Source organism: Xenopus laevis, chromosome 1L, assembly GCF_017654675.1.
Source record: "Xenopus laevis strain J_2021 chromosome 1L, Xenopus_laevis_v10.1, whole genome shotgun sequence".
In the NCBI taxonomy this organism is placed as follows: Eukaryota; Metazoa; Chordata; class Amphibia; order Anura; family Pipidae; genus Xenopus; species Xenopus laevis.
The window spans coordinates 224824868-224848655 of NC_054371.1; the positions used below are offsets into that span (position 1 = coordinate 224824868).

General features: G+C 42.7%; 1 protein-coding gene across 1 annotated transcript in view; it reads left to right on the top strand.

Annotated features, from left to right (window-relative positions):
• Positions 1 to 1825: 1825 nt before the first annotated feature.
• epg5.L (ectopic P-granules autophagy protein 5 homolog L homeolog) overlaps positions 1826 to 23788 on the top strand; it is a 94358-nt gene continuing 72395 nt past the window's right edge. The window contains exons 1-2 of the mRNA XM_041570273.1: positions 1826 to 2061; positions 22170 to 23060. Of these exons, the coding sequence (XP_041426207.1) occupies positions 2008 to 2061; positions 22170 to 23060 (945 nt within the window). The 5' untranslated portion in view covers positions 1826 to 2007. The remainder of the gene's footprint in view (positions 2062 to 22169; positions 23061 to 23788) is intronic.

Genomic DNA, 23788 nt, shown 5'->3' on the forward strand with positions numbered 1-23788 from the left:
GTGATTTTTGCCTAATTTTTCTGGGAATTTGTTTTTGCTGTGAAACTCCCAGCTCGACCACTTCCTCCTTAGTCCACAGCTCCTGGCTCCAAGGCCTTGTGGTAGAGTCCTGCGCGGGTCCAGTTGGAAGGACATGTGCCCAACCCGGACCCATTAACCCCTAATCTAGGATTGCCAGGTTTCCAGACAAATTGGGCTATTAATTTAAAGCCCAGGCGGGTTTTGAAAGTACAAACTAGCCAAGGTACAGATTTGGGTTACTTTTTGGGCCTTTAGCTGATTTTTACTTTGGAAACCTGCCAAAGTTTTTTCTAGCCCTAATGGGCCTGCGTCTCCCAGTGCATGTTGGGTAATGTAGTTTTTGTTTAACAATTTGCAGACTGCCAAGTTTAATGGTAAGACAACAGTACCCAGCATGCAATGGGACTGACTTGCGTAGGCTCTGTACCCCAGTCTCCTGTCACTCTTAAAAGAGAATTCAACCCGTAATAAAAAAACCCTCCCTCCTCCCCCCAGCCTACCTGCCCCCTGGGCAAATGCCCCTAATTTTTTACTCACCTCTCCGTGCAGATTCATGCCCCGGAGTTCACACGCAGCCAGAAATGTGCCAAATTTTGTAAAATGGACATGGTAATTAGGGGATGTGATCATACAATGGGAGTGGTCAAAAATGTTGCCACACTATGCACAGCAGAGCAATTTGTCCATCTTTCAGTGCTTGAAATGTCGGGACTAGGGTTGCCACTGGCCGGTATTTCATCAGCCTGGCAGGCAATTAAAAGGGAAAAGGATAAACATATAGGAAGGCCGGTATTTTTTTCCACAAAAGGTGGCATTCAGGATGGTTATAAAATACGAGTATTAGAGGAGAGAGGCGGCAGCCACATTTCTACATACCCAGCATAATTATAGCTCCGAGTCAGGGCCGGACTGGCAATCTGTGGGTTGTGGCAAACAGGGCAGCCATCAGGGGGGGACAGGGGGGAGAGTTGTAGGGGGCCGAGGGTAAGGGGGCCCCCAGCCATGCCACACTTACTTGATTAGCCGGGCCCGGCCCCCCATCTTTCTGAGAGCTGCTGACTTCGGGAAGGCATGGACGTTTAAGGGGCCCTGGCCACCAATTTTCTCATAATGTGGGGGGGGGGGGGCTCGGCCACCAATTATTTTTTTCTCATGTGGGATCCTAGCCACCAATATTTTTTAATGGGGGGCCCTAACCACAAATCTTTTTTTATGGGGGGCCCTGACCACCAATATTTTTTTTTTTTACTGTGTGGTGAGGGGCAGACCTGTAGGTGGGGCTTGCGGTGGGTGCAGCCCAGGAAATTTTGTCGTACGGGGCAATGCGATTTCTGATGGCAGTCCTGGTGGCAAATACCAGAGGGGCTGCTGTAAGATGCCACAGACTGTCACTATTTATTGGGCTTGTGGGGGGCTGTTTAGGCTTCTTTGTACCTGAAATGCCAGGACGTGTTTTGATTCTCAGTGCATACCTGCTCTGAGCTTTATTATAGGAGTCATCAGTTCCCTTATGCTTAAAATATGCCAGCCCTAGCAAATACTTTGGAGTCACGGCTTCCCAGTGGGGTCACTCTCCGTGTCATACATCAAACTGTTCTGGATAAGACCCAAAATACCAGACAAAGTTCCTTATAAATTCTTTCAGTGACTCATAAGGGCTCCGCCATACTGAATCCGCGCTCCTTCTGAACGCCCACCAGCGGCCAATACTAGTCTCGCTGCTCAATGACGTCACCGCTGCGCCTTCCGTTTGTTTTGTCCCATCTCAGCAGCTGTACTTTGACAGCCGTCACTACCTTCCCGTCTGATTGGTCGGATTACCGAATCACATGACCGTGCCTGACACACAGCCCCCCCCCCAATACTAAGGATTATGTCCGTGTTTACGGATTGTGTCACGGGAAGTCGTTCAGTCTCACTCCAGCGGCACAGCGGGGGCGCGCACTGAAACCCACCGGGGGCGCGCACTGAAACCCACCGGCCAACATGGCTGAGGCAGTGAGACCCCGGAAGGCGAAGAGCAAGGGGAGACATGACAAGGTGAGGGGAGAGTGGGACCGGCGTCTGGTGTATTTATATAAGCGGGACATGTAACTCTGCTTTTTACTGGTACAGCTCTGTTATTTGTGTCATATTCACCCCTAGTGTCCGGGGAACTGGAATGTACCAAGTCTTCTGCCTCTTATTCACTTATTCCTCATCATATTGTCACTCACTGAGGTCATCTCTCATTCCTCACTGTCTCCCACTGTAATTATACCTCGTATTTATCTGTACTGGGCCCTCAGCAGTATAAATCATTGTGTCTATAGTAACAGTGGATAATAGTCTCTGGGAAGGGAGTGTGACTGTGGGATAACAGGTATAGTAGGGAGAGATGGTGTCTATAGTAACAGTGGATAATAGTCTCTGGGAAGGGAGTGTGACTGTGGGATAGCAGGTATAGTAGGGAGAGATGGTGCCTATAGTAACAGTGGATAATAGTCTCTGGGAAGGGAGTGTGACTGTGGGATAGCAGGTATAGTAGGGAGAGATGGTGCCTATAGTAACAGTGGATAATAGTCCCTCTGGGAAGGAGTGTGACTGTGGGATAGCAGGTATAGTAGGGAGAGATGGTGTCTATAGTAACAGTGGATAATAGTCTCTGGGAAGGGAGTGTGACTGTGGGATAGCAGGTATAGTGGGAGAGATGGTGCCTATAGTAACAGTGGATAATAGTCTCTGGAGGGAAGTGTGACTGTGGGATAGCAGGTATAGTAGGGAGAGATGGTGCCTATAGTAACAGTGGATAAATAGTCTCTGGGAAGGGAGTGTGACTGTGGGATAGCAGGTATAGTAGGGAGAGATGGTGTCTATAGTAACAGTGGATATAGTCCTCTGGGAAGGGAGTGTGACTGTGAGATAGGCAGGTATAGTAGGGAAGATGTGCCTATAGTAACAGTGGCAGAATAGTCTCTGGGAAGGGAGTGCGACTGTGGGATAGCAGCTACTATAGTAGGGAGAGATGGTGGCTCTATCTAGTAAAAAACCAGGTTGGGGGGGATAATAGTCTCTGGGAAAGCGGAGTGTGCTCTGCAGATAAGCAGGTATAGTAGGAGAGATAGGTGTCTATAGTAACGTGTGATAATAGTCTCTGGGAAGGGAGATGTGACCATGATAGCAGGTATCACAGTACAGCGGAGCCAGCATGGTGCCTATAGTAAGCAGTGGATAACAGTCATCTGGAAGGCGAGTGTGCACTGTGGCCGATAGCAGTAAGTAGTGGGAAGATGGCTGTTCTATAGTAACAGTGGATAATAGTCTCTGGAAGCGTTTGAGTGATGACTGTGGATAGCAGTATAGTACGGGCGAGAGCATGTTTGGCCTCATAGTACACACTGGATAATAGTCTCTGCGGAAGCGGAGTGTGACTGTGGATAGCACGTATGTAGGAGAGATGGCGCCGTTATATAACACGTGAGATTAATAGTCTCTGCGGAAAGGGGTGTGACTGTGCGGATAGCACGGTGCCTATAAGTAGCGGAGAGATGGTTCGCTATAGGTAACGGTGGATAATAGTCTCTGGAAGGAGGTGACTTGCAATAGCAGATATCAGTAGGAGAGATCTGGTGTTCTATACGATAAAACGTGGAGAACAGTCTCTGGAAGGGCAGTGACTGTTGAGAGAGCAGTAGTAGCTACCGGGAGAGAGTGGTGCCTATAGTTAACAGTGGATTAATAGTCTCAGGAACGGGAGTGTGGACACTGTGCGGATAGCAGCTTATAAGTAGGGAGACGATGGTGTCCTATAGAGTAACACACGTGACTAATAAGTCTCTTGGAAGGCGAGTGCTGACTGTGCTGATAGCAGGTATAGTAGGGAGAGCATGCTGTCCTATAGTAACAGTGGATAATAAGTCTCTGGCGAAGGGAGTTTGACTGGTGGATAGCAGGTATAGTAGGGAGAGATGGTGCCTATAGTAACAGTGGATAATAGTCTCTGGGAAGGGAGTGTGACTGTGGGATAGCAGGTATAGTAGGGAGAGATGGTGCCTATAGTAACAGTGGATATAGTCTCTGGGAAGGGAGTGTGACTGTGGGGATAGCAGGTATAGTAGGGAGAGATGGTGTCTATAGTAACAGTGGATAATAGTCTCTGGAAGGGAGTGTGACTGTGGGATAGCAGGTATAGTAGGGAGAGATGGTCATATAGTAACAGTGGATAATAGTCTCTGGGAAGGGAGTGTGACTGTGGGATAGCAGGTATAGTAGGGAGAGATGGTGTCTATAGTACGAGTGGATAATAGTCTTTGGGAAGGGAGTGTGACTGTGGGATAGCAGGTATAGTAGGGAGAGATGGTGTCTATAGTAACAGTGGATAATAGTCTCTGGGAAGGGAGTGTGACTGTGGATAGCAGGTATAGTAGGGAGAGATGGTGTCTATAGTAACAGTGGATATAGTCTCTGGGAAGGGAGTGTGACTGTGGGATAGCAGTGGCGTATAGTAGGGAGAGGATAGGTGTCTATAGTAACGGTGGATAATAGTCTTCTGGAAGTGATGGGACTGGAGATAAGCAGTATAGTAGGAGAGATGTGCCCTTATTCAGCTAAACAGTGGATAATAGTCTCTGCGAAGGGAGTGTGACTGCTGGCGAATAGCAGGTATAGCTCAGCGAAGATAGATGACGGGCTTAGTAACAGTGGACATAATAGTCTCGTGGGAAGGAGTTTGTGACGTGGGAAGCCACATCTTCATAGTAGGATAAGATGGTGCCTATAGTAACCAGTTGGCGATAATAGTCTCTGGATCAGGCAGTTGACGTGTGCGGATAGCAGTATAGTAGGGAGAGAATGGTGTCTATTAGTAACATATGCGCATAATAGTCTCGGGAAGGGAGTGTGACTGTGGAGTAGCAGAGTTATAGTTTAGCGGAGAGATGGTCTGTCTATCATAACAGTGGAAATAGTCTCTGGGCAAGGAGTGTGACTGTGCGCGGATAAGCAGCGCTATAGTAGGGCGAGAGAGGTGCCTCTATAGTAACAGTGAAATAGTCTCTGGGAAGGGCAGTGTGACTTGTGGATAGCCGCGGTATAGTAGGGAGAGATGGTGCCTTAAGTAACAGTGGATAATAGTCTCTGGAACGGAGTTGTGACTGTGGATAAGCAGTATAGTAGGAGAGATGGTGTCTTATAGTAACAGGCATAATAGTCCCTGGAAGGTCGAGTGGATATGACTATGATAGGCAGGGTTATAGTAGGAGAATGCGTGACTATTAGTAACAGTGGATAATAAGGCTCTGGGTAAGGCGAGTGTGACTGTGGATAGCAGGTTATACGGTAGGGGAGAGATGCCGCCGTACCTATAGTAACAGTGGAAATTAGTCTCTGGGAATCGGGAGTTGACTTGGGATAGCAGGCCTATAGTTAGGAGAGATCGCGTGTCTATTAGCTACAGGGCATAATAGTCTCCTGGGAAGCGGAGTGTGGACTGCTAGAATAGCAGGTATAGTAGGAAGAGATGGTGTCATATAGTAAACGGCTGGATAATAGTCTCTGGGAAGGGAGTGCTGGACTGTGCCAGATACAGGTTATCATAGGGGAGAGATGCGTGCCTATAGTAACAGTGATAATAGATCTCTGGAAGGAGTGCTGACTGTGGATAGCACGGATAGTAGGGCAATTGGTGTCATATAGTAACAGTTGATATAGTCTCTGCGAAGGGATGTGTAGACTGTGTGGGATAGCCATGCGTATCAAGTAGGGAGAGATGGTTTGCGCCTATAGTAACAGTGGATAATAGTCTCTGGAACGAGAGTTGTGGACTCGCTGGATAGCCAGTATATAGGGAGCAGACGATGTCTTATAGTAACAGTGGATAAATAGTCTCCTTGGCGAAGGGAGGTCTGGACTGTGGGATAGCAGCGTTATAGTGGGAGAGATGTGCTATTCAGTAACACGGATAATTAGTCTCTGGGAAAGGGCAGTGCTGACTGTGGGATAGCAGTATAGTAAGGAGCAGATGGTGCCTACTTAGTAACAGTGGATAATAGTCGTGGCAAGGGCCAGTGCTCGACTGCGTGGCGATACCAGGTTATAGTAAGGGCAGCAATGTGCCCGGGCGCTTCTATAGTAACCAGTGGATAATAGTTCTGGGAAAGGCGAGTGTGACTGTGGGATAGGCAGCGTATAGTAGGAGAGCATGTCGTGCCCTATGAGTAACAGTGGATAATAGCTAGCTCTGGAAGGAGTGTGACCTTGGATAGCGGGTATAGCTAGGGAGAGATGGTGACCTCATCAAGTAACAGTGGATAATAGTCTCTGGAAGGGAGTGTGACTCGTGGGCATAGCAGCTATTAGGAGAGATTGGTGTCTATATAACAGTGACTAATAAGTCTCTGGCAGAAGCGGAGCTGTACTGCTTTGCGAGATAGCACTATAGTAGCGGAGAGATGGTGTCCTATAGTAACGGTGCATAATAGTCTCTGGAACGGCAGTGTGACGTGACCCGCATAGACACGGATAGATAGGGAGAGATTGTGCCTCTATAGTAACAGCTGCGATAATAGTCTTCTCGGAAGGGTAGGTGTGACTTGTAGGGATAGCAGTATTAGTAGGGACGGAGATGGCGTGTCTATAGTAAACAGTGATAATAGTCTCTGGAAGGGAGTGCTGACTGTGGCTATAGCAGATAGTAGGAGAGATGGTTGCATAGTAACAGTGGAAACTAGTCTCTGGGAAGGACGGTGACTGTGGACTAGCATGCTATAGTAGGGAGAGATGGTGCCGATATAGTAACAGTGGAAAATAGGTCTCTCGCGGAAAGGAGTGTGACGTTGGGATAGCACGCTATTAGTAGGGAGAGATGCGTTCTTATAGTAACGCGTGATAATACGTCTGGGAAGAGGTGACCTGTGAGATAGCAGGTATAGTAAGGCAGAGATGTTACTATAGTAACGCAGTGCGATAATAGTCTCTGGCAAGGAGATGCTGACTGCTGAGCATGCAGTTATAGTAGGAGAGCATTGGTGCCTATAGTAACAGGGCATAATTAGTCTCTGGGAAGCGAGTGTGACGTGCCGATACGCAGCGTATAGTACGGAGAGATGCGTCTGTCTATAGTAACAGTGAATAATAGTCTCTGGGAAGGAGTGCTGACTGTGGATAGCAGTATAGTAGGAGAGATGTGCTCTATAGTAACAAGGATAAAAGTCTCTGGCGAAGGAGTTGCTGGGGATAGCAGGGTATTAGTAGGAGAGATGCGCTGCCATATTAGTAAAGTGGATAATAGTACTCTGGCGAAGGGTGTGACTGTGGCGATAGCAGGTATAGTTAGGGAGAGATGGTGCCTATCAGTAACACGTGATTAATAGTCTCTGCCGGAAGGATGCTGACTGTGGGGATACGCAGCTTATAAGTAGCAGAGATGGTTTGCATAATAGTAACAGTGATTAATAGTACTCTGGGAAGGAATCGATGTGACTACTGGCATAGCAGGTATAGTAGGAGAATGGTGTCTATAGTAAAAGTGTGCGATAATAGTCTCTGGGAAGGGAGTGTGACTGCTGAGCATAGCAGGTATAGTAGGGAGCAGATGCGTGCCTATAGTAACATGGATTAATAGTCTACTGCGAAGGGAGTGGTGACGTGCGATAGCAGTATAGTAGGGAGAGATGCGGTCCTATAGTAACAGTGCGATAATAGTCTCTGGTAAGGGAAGTATGGACCTGGGGATAGCAGGTATAGTAGGGAAGATGCCGTGTCTATAGTAACGGCTGATAATAATCTCTGCGGAAGGGAGTGTGACTGTGAGATAGCAGGTTATAGTTAGGGAGATGGTCGCCTATTAGTAAACATGGATAATAGTCTCTGGAAGTGAGTGTGACGGTGGATTAGCAGGTTATTAGTAGCGAGCAGAGATAAGAGTGTCTATTAGCAACCAGTGGAAATATCTCTGGGAAGGTAGTTGACTGGGGCATTAAGCAGATATATAGGATTATGAATGGTGCCATAGTAACAGTGCGATTCAATAGTCCTCTCGGTAAGGGAGTAGTGGACTGTGGATAGCAGGCTTATAGTAGGAGAGATGGTGTCTGAGTAGTACAAACAGTGGATAAATAGTCTCTAGGAAGCGAGTGTGCACTGCTGATAGCAGTATAGTAGAGAGATGCGTTCTATAGAACAGTGGCATGAATATGTCTCTGGAAGGGAGTGTGACTGTGGATAGCAGCGTTAAATAGGGAGAGATGTGCCTATAGTAACAGTGGATAATGAGTCTCTGGGAAGCGAGTGTGACTGTGATAGCAGGTATAGTAGGGAGCAGATGGTTGCCTATAGCTAAACAAAGTGGATAATAGTCTTCTGCCGGAAGGAGCTGTGACTGTGGCGATAGCAGGTGTATACTAGCCGGAGAGATCGGTGCCTATCTAGCTAACATGGGCATAATATCTCTGGGAAGGAGTTGACTGTGCGGGATAAGCAGGTATAGTGAGGAGAGATGCTGCCCTATCAGTAACAGTGGATCAATAGTCCTCTGGAAGGGCAGTCGTGACTGGTGATAGCAGGGATAAGCTAGTGAGAGATGTGCCTATATAACAGTGGGATAATAGTCTCTGGGAAGGAGTCGACTGACTGTGAATAGGCAGCTTATAGTAGGGAGAGATGGTTCTATAGTAACAGTGCGCATTAATAGTCTGCTGGCGAAGGAGTGTGACCCTGATAAGCCAGGCTATAGTAGGAGAGCATGGTGCCTATAGATAACAGTCGGATAATAGTCTCGCGGAAGGAGTGTGACTGTGGAGATAGCAGTATAGTAGAGAGATATGGTGTCTATTCCAGTAACAAGTGGATAATAGTCTTCTGGAACGCGAGGTGACCTGTGGATCAGCAGTTATAGTAGGAGAGGATGCTGTCTATAGTTAACAGCGGATAATCAGGTCTTGGAAGGAGTGTGCACTGTGGAAATAGCAGTATATAGTAGGGAGAGATTGGTGCCTATTGTAACAGTGGATAATAGTCCTGGGAAGGGCAGTTGACTGTGGATAGCAGGTTATAGATAGGAGAGATGGTGCCTATACTAACAGTGGATAATAGTCTCTGGCGAAGGCCGGTTGACTGTGGCGACTAGCAGGTTATAGTAGGCAGAGATAGTGCCTATTAGTAACAGATGGAAATAGTCCTGGAAGGAGTGTGACTGTGGAATAGCCAGGTATATAGAGAGAGATGTGCCTATAGTAACAGGGATAATAGTCTCTGAGGAAGGAGCTGTGACTATGGATAGCAGGATTAATAGTAGGGAGCAGATCGTGCCTATAGTAAACAGTGGAAATAGTCTCTGGGAGGGAGTGCGTGACGCTGGGATAGCCAGTCTATAGGAGCGGAACAATGTTGCCTATAGTAAACAGTGGATAATAAGTCTCTGGGCAGGGAGCTGTGACTGTGAGGATAGCAGGATATAGTAGAAGACGAGATGGTTGCCTCATATAAACACAGTGGCGATATAGTCTTCTGGGAAGGGAGTGTGACTGTGGGATAGCAGGATAGTAGGAGAGATTGGTTTGCGCTTAGTACAGTGGATAATAGTCTCTGGGAAGGGAGTGTGGACTGTGGATAGCAGGTATAGGTAGGGCAGAGATTGGTTGCCTATAGTTAACAGGGGATAATAGTCCTCTGGGGAAGGGAGTGTGTGACCTGTGCGGATAGCAGTTATAGTAGGAGAGATGGTGCCTATAGTAACAGTGGATAATAGTCTCTGGGAAGGGAGTGTGACTGTGGGATAGCAGGTATAGTAGGGAGAGATGGTGCCTATAGTAGCAGTGGGATAATAGTAGAGGTAGAGTAAGTAGGTTGGTGTTACATAGCTGTTGCAGTCTCTCGGTGAGTCATTAAAGTGTAGGGGTAGGTGACAGTTAAATGCTAGTTATAGTATATCAGGGTTTCAGTGGAGACTGGGTAATTCTTGGACAGTCAGACAGAACCTTTTAAGTCACAATAAAGAAATGTGGCAAAATATTTACAGAGGTGATTTTTCCCTGAGAGTAGAATACCAACACATCCTAACCATATGAAGTATCATTAAATAAGGGAGCAGTCATATTAAGGTGACACACCTGGAGATTAGTTGCTTAAGAGGAAATTCTGGACAACTCCTGAAGAAAGATGAATTTATTGCTGTTGGTAAATCATATCCAGGAGATTAGTTGGCTTAAGAAGAAGATATTTATCACAGCTGACTTATCTCCTAGTGTGCCATGGCCCTGAGTATGTAAATATGTGCAAGGGAGTTCCTGATTGTGTAAATAGACTGTTATATTCCTCAGTGCAAAATTTACCCTTGGGCCCATTCCACCATGTAGTATAATGTAGATAGATGAGTTCGACTGGTGGCAGACCCAGGTGTAGCTCCTCTGTTCCCCTGCTATTAACAACACTAAGGGGCAGCTTTATCAAGGGTCGAATTGAAAATTCTAATTTTCAAATTTTTCTTTATGGTCAAAACTGTCAAAATCAACTAGGGAGTTATTCAAATTCGAGTTTTTAAAAACAATTAGAGATTTATCATACGCTGGCCCTTTAAGAGCAAGAATTCGACTTTTCGCCACCTGATACCTGCTGAATTGCTGTTTAAGTCATCGGGAGAGGTCCGGGGATCAATTTTGAGTTGTTTGCAGCATTCCTGACGTTTTTTCAGAAAATAAAACTCAAATGGAGTTTCGGTTCGATTACATTCATCCTAGTTTATTTAGAAAATGTGATTTTTTTTCATGAATTACAATTGGTTGTATTCCGAATTTATGGGAGTTTAGGGGAGCTATTAAAAACTCACATGAATTCGAAATTTGACCTTTGATAAATGTGCCTCCCCGAGTTCCTCAGGTGCAAATACTGTATATTTAAAATATCTGGACTTACCAGAAAACCTTGTTATTTGCAAAAAGACAAATATGTTTTTACCCTGTAGCTCAGGCTGTTGTATGTATGTATGTATGTATGTATGTATGTATGTATGTATGTATGTATGTATGTATATATGTATGTATGTATATATGTATGTATGTATGTATGTATGTATGTATATTCATTTGTATGGCGCTCCTCGAGGGCAAAACAATAAATTAGTAAGAACAAAGAAGGGGTCACTGCAATGATAAGAAACAATAAGTGCATTATTAGAAATACAATTCACATAAAATATAATTATACTCGAACGTCTAAAGTTTGATCAAATGGGAACAATCCGAAAATTCGTTTCGTATTTGAATTGAATACGATCGAAACGCAGATAGAGTTTTCGTCCGAAAAAACCTCGAATGTCATCTTCAAATGGGTCAACGGACCTCTGCCATTGACTTGTACAGGAATTCGGCAGGTTTTAGGCGTCGAATATTTAGAATCAGAACTATTTCCACAGTCGAGGTGTGATAAAACTCACATTCGAATTTACATAGATGAGTTTTAGGTGTCGATTATTAGAATTAGAACTGTTTCCATGGTCCAGGTGTGATATAACTCACATTCTAATTTACATTCGATGAGTTTTAGGTGTCGATTATTAGAATTAGAACTGTTTCCATGGTGAGGTGTGATATAACTCACATTCTAATTTACATTCGAGTTGGTGCCTTTAAATTCGAGTTTGTGAGTTTTAGGTGTCGAATATTCGAATTAAAACTGTTTCCATGGTCGAGGTCTTCAAATTCGAATTTGAATTTGTGAGTTTTAGGTGTTGAATATTCGAATTAGAACTGTTTCCATGGTCGATGTGTGATATAACTCACATTCTAATTTACATTCGATAAGTTTAAGGTGTCGAATATTCGAAATTAGAACTGTTTCCATGGTCGAGGTTTGATATAACTCACATTCGAATTTACATTCGAGTTGGTGCTATTAAATTCGAATTTGTGAGTTTAAGGTGTCGAATATTCGCATTAGAACTGTTTCCATGGTCGATGTGTGATATAACTCACATTCTAATTTACATTCGATAAGTTTTAGGTGTCGAATATTCAAATTCGAACTGTTTCCATGGTCGGAATGTGTGATAAAACTCACATTTGAATTTACATTCGAGTAGGTGCTATTAAATTCGAATGTAAATTTACATTCCAGTCGGTGCCTTTAAATTCAAATTTGTGAGTTTTAGCTGTAAAATATTCGAATTAAAACTGTTTCCATGGTCTAGGTTTGCTTTAACTCACAATCTAATTTACATTCGAGTTGGTGCGTTTAAATTCGAATTTGTGAGTTTTTGGTGTCGAATATTTGAATTAGAACTGTTTCAATGGTCGAGGTGGGATAAAAATCACATTCGAATTTATATTCGAGTTGGTGCTTTTAAATTCCAATTTCTAAATTCTAAATGGGAGGCCTTTACCCAGAACACCCCACAGAATATCTGCCTTTAGTACATTGTTAGTGTAATTAAGTTATGAATCTGCACTGGAATCCAGCGTCTCATCAGAATCATGTGAAAGTGAGCACACGCCTGCATCACATGTCTCCCAAATACACAGTTCTGCTTCATATGATATGTACCTCTTCCTCACCCGAACAGCTGAAGACCTCTGCCTGGTACATTTAACTCCTTTCATCTACTCTGCAAAAAATATAAAATATATTAGGCACAAAGAAACATGCCAGAATAGGCTCACTTGTTGCGGTATGACACAATATTAGGGATGCACCGAATTCGGGATTCGGCCAGGATTTGTCCTTTTTCAGCAGGATTCATATTCGGCTGCATCCTTCTGCCTAGCGTGAATCCGAACTGAATCCAAATCCTAATTTGCATATGCAAATTATGGGTGAGGAGGGAAATTGCGTGACTTTTTGTCACAAAACAAGGAAGTAAAAAGTTTTCCCCTTCCCACCCCTAATTTGCATATGTAAATTAGGATTCAGGTATTCGGCCGAATCTTTTGTAAAGGATCTGGGAGTTTGGCCGAATCCAAATTAGTCTTCAAAATAAAACAGCACGCACTCCTGCGACCATAGCCATGAGGATAAAAATTGTAACTTTATTCCATATAGTTAAAAAGTAAGCGTCCTAACGCGTTTCGTATCAACAGATTATTTTGAAGATTGAATTTGCCTAAGCTACGGGTTCGGGGCACGGCACCCGGACCATTTGGCTAATCCGGTGAGTTATAGCCCTTCGGCTGTTTTCCGTTCATTAACCAATTCAAGTGAAGGGCCTGGGGTCTGGACACCCAGGTCAAACCTTTCCGCTTGGTAAGAATTGCCAAGCGTCTCACTTAATAACATACTATTTTCATTTACAAGGGATTTAACCTGTGAAATTTAAAAGTAATCTTAAATTAGTTTTGCTTTAATGTATGTGTCCATATTTGTCCAGAGAAGATTAGAGCCGGTTTTTCTTCTTTTTCATATGAATCCAAATTAGTGTTTTCGGTGCATCAATACACAAATATATCACCTTTATTGGGGAAGTAAACCCAAAATAAAGCTGCCTAAATTCTAAAAATCCTAAGCAACTTCCTGATATCCATTCATTCCAAGTTCTCACTGGGTTTATCATTATTTTCAAATGTAATTGCTATTGGGAACATTGTCTGGCTGTCACGTTTAAATTATCTTTTAGTATGATGTAGAGAGTTATATTCTGAGTCAATTTGCAATTGGTTTTAATTTTTTATTATTTGTGGTTTTTTTTGAGTTTTTTTATTCAGCATCTCTCCAGTTTGTAATACATAGTAACATAGTAAGTAAGGTTGAAAAAAGACACATGTCCATCGAGTTCAACCTTTTTTTTTTTTTTTTTTTGTTTATTAACTACCTATCTGCCAGTTGATCCAGAGGAAGGCAAAAAACCCATCTGAAGCCTCTCCAATTTGCCTTAGAGGGGGAAAAATTCCTTCCTGACTCCAAAATGGCAATCGGACTAGTCCCTGGATCAACTTGGACTATGAGCTATCTCCCATATCCCTGTATTCCCTCACTTGCTAAACACCATCCAACCCCTTCTTAAAGCTATCTAATGTATCAGCCTGTACAACTGATTCAGGGAGAGAATTCCACATCTTCACAGCTCTCACTGTAACAAACCCCTTCCGAATATTTAGGCGGAACCTCTTTTCTTCTAATCGGAATGGGTGACCTTGTGTCAGCTGGAAAGACCTACTGGTAAATAAATCATTAGAGAGATTGTTATATGATCCCCTTATATATTTATACATAGTCATCATATCACCCCTTAAGCGCCTCTTCTCCAGCGTGAACATCCCCAATTTGGCCAGACTTTCCTCATAGCTAAGATTTTCCCTTTACCAGCTTAGTTGCCCTTCTCTGTCCCCTCTCTAATACAATAATGTCCTGTTTGAGTGATGGAGACCAAAACTGTACGGCATATTCTAGATGGGGCCTTACAAGTGCTCTATACAGTGGAAGAATGACCCCCTCCTCCCGTGACTCTCTGCCCCTTTTAATACAGCTCAAGACCTTATTTGCCCTTGATGCTGCTGACTGGCATTGCTTGCTACAGTCAAGTTTATCATCTACAAGGACTCCAAGGTCCTTTTCCATAATGGATTTGCCTAGTGCAGTCTCATTAAGGGTATAAGTGGCTTGGATATTTTTACATAGCAGTCTGGTTGCTAGGGATGTAATGACCCTAGAAACCATGCACTGGTTTTACAGCAGTCTGGTTGCTAGGGATGTAATGACCCTAGAAACCATGCACTGATTTGAATAAGAGGTTAGAATATGAATAGGAGAGGCCTGAATAGAAAGACAAGTAATAAAAAGCAGCAATAACAATTAGGGATGCACCGAATCCACTATTTTGGATTTGGCCGAACCCCCGAATCCTTTGCGAAAGATTCAGCTGAATACCGAACCAAATCCGAAACCCTAATTTGCATATGAAAATCAGCGAGGGGGAGTGCGGCTAAAAGTTTTTTTACTTCCTTGTTTTGTGATGAAAAGTCACATGATTTTAAGGATTTTCATTCGGTTCGGCCAGGCACAAGGATTTGGCCGAATCCGAATCCGGCTGAAAATGGCCGAATATAGAACCGAATCCTGGATTCGGTGCATCCCTAATAACTATACATTTGTTTCCTTACAGAGCATTTGTTTTTTAGATGGGGTCAGTGACCCCCATTTGAAAGCTGGAAAGAATCTGAAGAAAAAGGCAACTCATTAAAAAACAATAAGTAATGAAGACCAATAGAAAAGTTGCTTAGAATTCTCCAAGGTTCAAGGTGAAGCACGCCTTTAACTCATCGTCTATGAACAGTGTAAATATTACACTGCAAAATGCTAATATCAAATGTATCACTTTGCCCAATTGTCCAGAATGATAACGAAACCCTTGAACAATGAGATGATAAAGTTATTATTTTGTGCGGCTGGATATGTGACCCTGGGTAGCCTCATATTTATTTTCTACGATGAATCTGTAAACCCAGATCTCGCATACTGGTGCAGCAGAAATCATGCAGCCAAATTGCCTAGTAATGATGGTACTTACACCGTTTCTATGGGAACGGCTTATAGAGAAATACAGTGAAGAGTTTCCCCATAATGCATTCTGTCCTAAATGGCTTGGGCAGCACCGGGCTATTTGCTGGCTTTTATTTATTCTTATTTCGGCACAAAGTGTCTGCTCATTTATCATGTGAGGGATGTTGCTGTAGCAACAGAGATGTGCTGCTTAGCAAACATGCCCCTGTCATATCTATTAGGGGTTTATGCAAGATCAGAAATATTACTTAAAGGAAAACTATACCCTCAAAATGAATATTTAAGCAACAGATTTTATTTCAAATTAAGTGGCATATGAAAGAATCTTACCAAATTGGAATATATATTTAAGTAAATATTGTCCTTTTACATCTCTTGCCTTGAACCATCATTTTGTGATAGTTTGTATGCTGCCTCAATGATCACCTGACCAGAAATACTGCAGCTCTAACTGTAACAGGAAGAGATCACCTGACCAGAAATACTGCAGCTCTAACTGTAACAGGAAGAGATCACCTGACCAGAAATACTGCAGCTCTAACTGTAACAGGAAGAGATCACCTGACCAAAAATACTGCAGCTCTAACTGTAACAGGAAGAGATCACCTAACCAGAAATACTGCAGCTCTAACTGTAACAGGAAGAGATCACCTGACCAGAAATACTGCAGCTCTAACTGTAACAGGAAGAGATCACCTGACCAGAAATACTGCAGCTCTAACTGTAACAGGAAGAGATCACCTGACCAGAAATACTGCAGCTCTAACTGTAACAGGAAGAGATCACCTGACCAGAAATACTGCAGCTCTAACTGTAACAGGAAGAGATCCCCTGACCAGAAATACTGCAGCTCTAACTGTAACAGGAAGAGATCACCTGACCAGAAATACTGCAGCTCTAACTGTAACAGGAAGAGATCACCTGACCAGAAATACTGCAGCTCTAACTGTAACAGGAAGAGATCACCTGACCAGAAATACTGGAGCTGGCCACAGATGCAAAGATCCGATCGTACAAATCAACGCACGATCGGACTTCCCCATCTCCCGACCTGCCACTAACCATTCCGATCAAATAAAGTAGAAAAGAACAGATCAGCCGATGTTCTGCCCCTGACAGCAATCGTACGATATCTATGTCCAACCAAAGCTAGTGACAGTCTCCCACTGAAAATCGTACAATCGGCAATACACACAGAGTTATTACCCGCAGCCGACAGAAATCTTTTAACCTGTTCGATCAACCAAACGACCGATCTCCGCCAACGTAAAATGTCGGGACTCTCCACACACGGTCCGAAAATTGTACGAATCCTCGATTCGTAAGATCCGATCTTTGCGTCTATGGCCAGCTTAACTGTAACAGGAAGAAGTGTGGAAGCAAAAGACAGAACTCTGTCTGTTAATTGGCTCATGTGACCTAACATGTATGGTTTGTTTGTGTGCACCGTGAATTGTAGGATCCCATAGGGCCGCCCTTATTTTTTAAAATGGCAATTTTCTTTTTATGATTACCCAATGGCACATACTACTAAAAAAGTATATTATTATGAAAATGGTTTATTTACATGAAGCAGGTTTTACATATGAGCTGTTTTATGCAATATCTTTTTTTTATAGAGACCTACATTGTTTGGGGGTATAGTTTTCCTTTAATTGTGAGAAAAAATGTCTAAGGATTTCTGATACCCTATATAGCCAGTGCTCTCTTAAAGGGAATGTCAACCCCAAAAAAGATTTTGCCTTATAACAGAAAACATAATTCTAAGCAACAATGCAATCTACATTCATTGCAACGTTTTTATGTTTTTTCAAGTTATTTGTATATGTATTATTATTGAAAGCAGTGTTTGTCTGTCCCTTTCTATTCTCTGCACTGTTGGTTCAGACTGTTGATACAATGTAAAACAAGGCAGCTGATTAACAGACCTGACTTTGCTGGGAAACTAAAGTTTTTGCAACATTGTTTTAAAAAGTAGGAGTTAAGCAAATACTGCTTTCAATATCATTTGTGTTTTTACAAATAACTGAAAATGTTAAATAAATACATATTGGAAAGTTGCTTAGAATTATGTTTTCTACTCTAACCTCTGCAATTTAACTTTTACTCTCTAACCTCTGCAATTTAACTTTTACTCTCTAACCTCTGCACCTTAACTTTTACTTTCTGATCTTTACACTTTTACAGATACTCTTTAACCTCTGCACTTTAACTTTTACTCTCTAACCTCTACAACTTAACTTTTACTCTCTAACCTCTGCACCTTAACTTTTACTTTCTGATCTTTACACTTTTACCGATACTCTCTAACCTCTGCACCTTAACTTTTACTTTCTGATCTTTACACTTTTACCGATACTCTCTAACCTCTGCACTTTAACTTTTACTCTCTAACATCTGCACTTTAACTTTTACTCTCTAACCTCTGCACCTTAACTTTTACTTTCTGATCTTTACACTTTTACCGATACTCTTTAACCTCTGCAATTTAACTTTTACTCTCTAACCTCTGCACCTTAACTTTTACTTTCTGATCTTTACACTTTTACAGATACTCTTTAACCTCTGCAATTTAACTTTTACTCTCTAACCTCTGCAATTTAACTTTTACTCTCTAACCTCTGCAATTTAACTTTTACTCTCTAACCTCTGCACTTTAACTTTTACTCTCTAACCTCTGCAATTTAACTTTTACTCTCTGATCTTTACACTTTAACCTCTACTCTTTAACCTCTGCACCATAACTTTTACTCTCTAACCTCTGCACTTTAACTTTTACTCTCTAATCTCTGCACTTTAACTTTTACTCTCTAACCTCTACAACTTAACTTTTACTCTCTAACCTCTGCACCTTAACTTTTACTTTCCGATCTTTACACTTTTACCGATACTCTTTAACCTCTGCACTTAAACTTTTACTCTCTAACCTCTGCACTTTAACTTTTACTCTTTAACCTCTGCACCTTAACTTTTACTTTCTGATCTTTACACTTTTACCGATACTCTTTAACCTCTGCACTTTAACTTTTACTCTCTAACCTCTACACTTTAACTTTTACTCTCTAACCTCTGCACCTTCACTTTTACTCTCTAACCTCTGTACCTTAACATCTGCTCTCTTACCTGTGCACCTTAACCTTTACTGTCTCGATCTTTACACTTTAACCTCTACTCCCTGATCTCTGCACCTTAACCTCCACTCTCTAACCTCACCACCGTACCCTTTACTCTGTAATCTCTGCACCTTAATGTCTAACCTCCTTGTCGTAACCTTTGCTCTCTAAACTCTGCACTGTGGCCCTCCCCAATTTGAAACTTTACATCTTGACCAGCCAACTGTTATAGACCCACTGGTGGCTAGTCCCCCAACTAGACAATACCACTATAAATCGTCAATATAACATACTGGGCTCACTAGAAGCACTGGCCAACCTCTTATACAGAGGTCCCTCTAAATGTGTAATGGTATCAGGACATATACATGCTGTGTATTACTCCCTCCTCTCTCCTCTCTAACTCTCCTCCTTCCTTTCTTTTCACCACTGTTGCTAAAAGTTTAAAATGCTTAAATAAAATTCTATAAAAAAAACTCTGCACCATAACCTCCGCTTTCTAAATTTTGTGCCTTAACTAGTCTAGTCTCTTAACTGCTGCAGCTTAATTTCTACTCTCTAACCTCTGCACCCCTAACCTCTACTCCCTATCCTCTGTTCTCTAACCTCTGCACCGCTAATCTCTGCTCTCTAAGCTCTGTGTGCAGACATTAGGAGGACAGACGTTAGAGGGCAGACGTTAGAGGGCAGACGTTAGAGGGCAGACGTTAGAGGGCAGACGTTAGAGGGCAGACGTTAGAGGGCAGACGTTAGAGGGCAGACGTTAGAGGGCAGACGTTAGAGGGCAGACGTTAGAGGGCAGACGTTAGAGGGCAGACGTTAGAGGGCAGACGTTAGAGGGCAGACGTTAGAGGGCTGACGTTTGAGGGCTGAGGTTACAGTGCTGAGGTTACAGGGCTGACGCTAGGAGGGCAGAAGTTAAGGAGGCAAAACCCTTGCTATTGCTCTGCCATAGACTCCATTTAGTAATGGCGCCGTGTGCCATTGCCCTTATCTGTGCTGGGGCCTGAGGCAAAACAGACTTTAGTTTTATATTTAAATATTGGTGGCTAATGGCCCCTAGCATTTGAGTACTGGGAGTATCCTGCTTTCTCTTCCATCAGCTGCTACTCTGAGGGGGGCACCATTATGTGACACAATTACTGCTATCTACACCCCCTTGTAAAGACTACTGTGTGTGGATCTGAGGCAGCCTCTTATCATTTTGCTACATTATACATTGTTTACAGATTGTTGTTACATTACTTCATCATGGCTTCTCACCAAGTTCAGTTAGAAAGGTGCTGCGTATTGGGCAAATATCTGTTTGTACAGAGGGAACGCCCAGGGCTAACAGAAAGTGAAAGTAAATTACACTTACAGGTTATATTTAACTGCATGTAATTCAGCCAAGCAGCTATCTATTTATACAGTTTTATCCTGTCTGAGAAGTGGACATATAGATATAGCAACGTGCCTGCTCCTTGCTAACATGGAGAAGCAGCTGTTTTGTACATTAAAGAGATTCTGCCATGATTTTTATGGTGTCTTTTTTATTTCTAAATGACACTGTTTACGCTGCAAATAATTCACTCTACAATATAAAATTTAATTCCTGAACCAACAAGTGTATTTAGTTGTAATATTGGTGTGTAGGTGCATCTCAGGTCATTTTGCCTGGTCATGTGCTTTCAGAAAGAGCCAGCACTTTAGGATGGAACTGCTTTCTGGCAGGTTGTTGTTGTCCTACTCAATGTAATTGAATGTGTCTCAGTGGGACCTGGATTTTACTATTGAGTGTTGTTCTTAGATCTACCAGGCAGCTGTTATCTTGTGTTAGGGAGCTGCTATCTGGTTACCTTCCCATTGTTATGTTGTTAGGCTGCTGGGGGGGGGGTGATATCACTCCAACTTGCAGTACAGCAGTAAAAAGTGACTAACCAGATGTATATGTTGCCATGGTTCTGCCTGTAAATGGTCAATTCCAATTAGTCTGCCCCAATCACTTAATCACTGCAATGTTTAACTCTTTTAAAGGGATCCTGTCATCAGAAAACTTGTTTTTTTCAAAACACATCAGTTAATAGTGCCGCTCCAGCAGAATTCTGCACTGAAATCCATTTCTCAAAAGAGCAAACAGATTTTTTTATATTCAATTTTGAAATCTGACATGGGGCTAGATATTTTGTCAATTTCCCAGCTGCCCCTGATCATGTGACTTGTGCCTGCACTTTAGGAGAGAAATGCTTTCTGGCAGGCTGCTGTTTTTCCTTCTCAATGTAACTGAATGTGTCTCAGTGGGACATGGGTTTTACTATTGAGTGTTGTTCTTAGATCTACCAGGCAGCTGTTATCTTGTGTTAGGGAGCTGTTATCTGGTTACCTTCCCATTGTTCTTTTGTTTGGCTGCTGGGGGGGGGTGATATCACTCCAACTTGCAGTACAGCAGTAAAGAGTGATTGAAGTTTATCAGAGCACAAGTCACATGACTTGGGGCAGCTGGGAAATTGACAATATGTCTAGCCCCATGTCAGATTTCAAAATTGAATATAAAAAAATCTGTTTGCTCTTTTGAGAAATGGTCCTTGGATTTCAGTGCAGAATTCTGCTGGAGCAGCACTATTAACTGATTCATTTTGAAAAAAATGTTTTTCCCATGACAGTATCCCTTTAACACAGTAAATATTGTTTATCAAAGTAAAACGGACTCCTGTGCTTATATCCTTTCAATACTTTAAATTATATTTTCATAATAAAATACATATGCATTGGTTTATGCCTTATGTCATTTGTTTTTCTTTTACAATATTGGCAGTAATATTTAACACATATGTTTAGATCATGAGCTTAATAGTATAGGGAATAACCATAAGAGGTAATAAAATGGGGGAGATTAGACAGAGCAAAAGGAAAAGAACTTAAAAAAATAATAAAAGGGGGGTAAAGAAAAGGTTTAAAATGGGAAGTGACACTTAATTTGCTGCATCTCTATCAACCATGGATATAATACATAGTGTAACTTATCAATGCTATAGTGTCGACAAGCTTTTCTATTTGATACTGTTATTATTTATTTCAGCTGTACCTAGGTTTAGAAAAGCGAAGTCTGGAGAGGGGGAGAAATCAGCTTGGTTGAAGATAAAGATGAGTAGGGAGGGCATGGAAAAGGGGGGGGGGAGAGTAGAGGTTGAGGTTAACTAAAGGAGGGAGAAGAAAGAAAAAATTACTTTAACACATTTCCCTAATTTTACATTTCCCGGAACTCACATCATTTTTCCTGATCCCCTGAAAAATATAAAATGGGGTTTCTACTGTATCTGTCTTACAGAAGATTATAAGATGAAATTAATTTGACAAGAGACATACATACGGAGAAGAGAAAGGGGCTGAGGACTGAACCTTGTGGTGCCCCAATAGTCAGGTCTAGTGAAGTGGAAGAAGAACCTGATCATAGTTCAGCTGTGCTGCAGAGGTTTGGGCTACAGCAGGCCCAGTGCATTTTTTAATGTTTTGGTTACCCTTTAGCAATGGTGTTGGAGAAAACCCATAACAGATGGATTTGCCAATTCATTTTTTTCCTATTTTGTTTTCAAGGAAAAGAAGAAGCTGCAAGCCATTAGGGATTTGGATAGCCCCCCAGTCCCAGAGAGGGAAAAAGCTGCAGCCAGTAGAGTTACAGATACCAATCCACCTGCACAGCCTCAAATAACAGAAGAGGAGAGTATCGATAATTTTACAGAAATCCAACTGAATGAAGAAGCTGGATTGTCGGATGTAAGTAGAGACAACAGTTTGCCTTTAGATCCATGTTTGGAAGAAACGCTAAAGGAATTAAGTGTGTGCCATAGAGAGGGCCAAGATGAGCCTGAAGAAGAAAGAAATCAGCAGGAGAAAGATGCTACTACTTGTAGAGTTGACAATGGTGAGATATCTGCTGAAGAATGTCTTGAGCTACCTAAGCATATCAGTAGGTGCAGTCAAGGGACCCCAGGTCTTTCCAAAGAAAATATTCTAGATGTACAAGATATCCGGCCAGCGGTCCTTACACCAAAGGAGTTTGGCTCAGAGAATCCTCAGCATTTTCTGGAAACCCATGAGGTCCTCAAGCTGCCACGGGTTAGGTACCCAGAATTACCCGTGGAATGTTTTGATCAACAAAGAGATGTTGCCACTATCAAGCCTCTGACACCAAACGAGCGGCTATACCCCGAGATCCCCCAGCAGCCTCGCCCTCTTGCTTTTACCAAGGACCAGCTGAAAATATTTGAACCCTGCTCATGGCTGGAGAACGTGGCTTCTTACACAGAGGAGTTTGAGAGCATCGCTCACCAGGACAGACACGACTTTCACGAGCTGCTTATGAACTACGGACGGTGCAGGAAGCAGCTAGTCCTGGCCGAAGCCAAACTCCACATCATGGTATCCGACTGGAAGAACCTGAAGTCCAAAGTGTGGGACTTTAAAGAAGAGCATATGACTGTCCAGGTAACTTTTGTGCATGTTGGGGGAGAAAGGGTATCCATAATTAATCTGCCTGGGGTTGTGGACTTGGAGTCAGTCTGGTCACTGTTGGATCAGGTACATTTACTTGAGAAATCAAAGGGGAACTGGTCCAAGAGGACAGCTTAAAGGAGAACTAAAGCCAAACTAAATAAGTAGCTAGAAATGTTGTACATTATGTTTTGTGCTTCTGTATCAGCCCAAGGCAACCACAGCCCTTTAGCAGTAAAGATCTGTGTCTCCAAAGATGCCCCAGTAGCTCCCCATCTTCTTTTCTGCTGATTCACTGCACATGCTCTGTGCTGCTGTCACTTACTGAGCTTAGGGACCCACTCACAATTAGGGATGCACTGAATCCAGGATTCTGCTCAGGATTCAGGATGCATATGCAAATTAGGATTCGGTTTGGTATTCACCCTAATCTTTCACCTAGTTTTGGGGATTCGGACGAATCTTTCACCAAGATTCGGGGATTCTGCCGAATCCCAAATAGTGGATTCGGTGCATCCCTACTCACAATATACAGTACACATAAAATAGAAATGTCACAATATAAGGCTGATTAGTAATTAATACCGATAATTCAACTACATGACAGCACAGAAACCAGTGCAATTAGCATCAGAATTTAATAATGAGCAAACCTGTAGCATCAGCTTATATTACAGCCAGGGAAGCTCATTTTCTGCTGGATAATTAGTGACGAGCCCTAA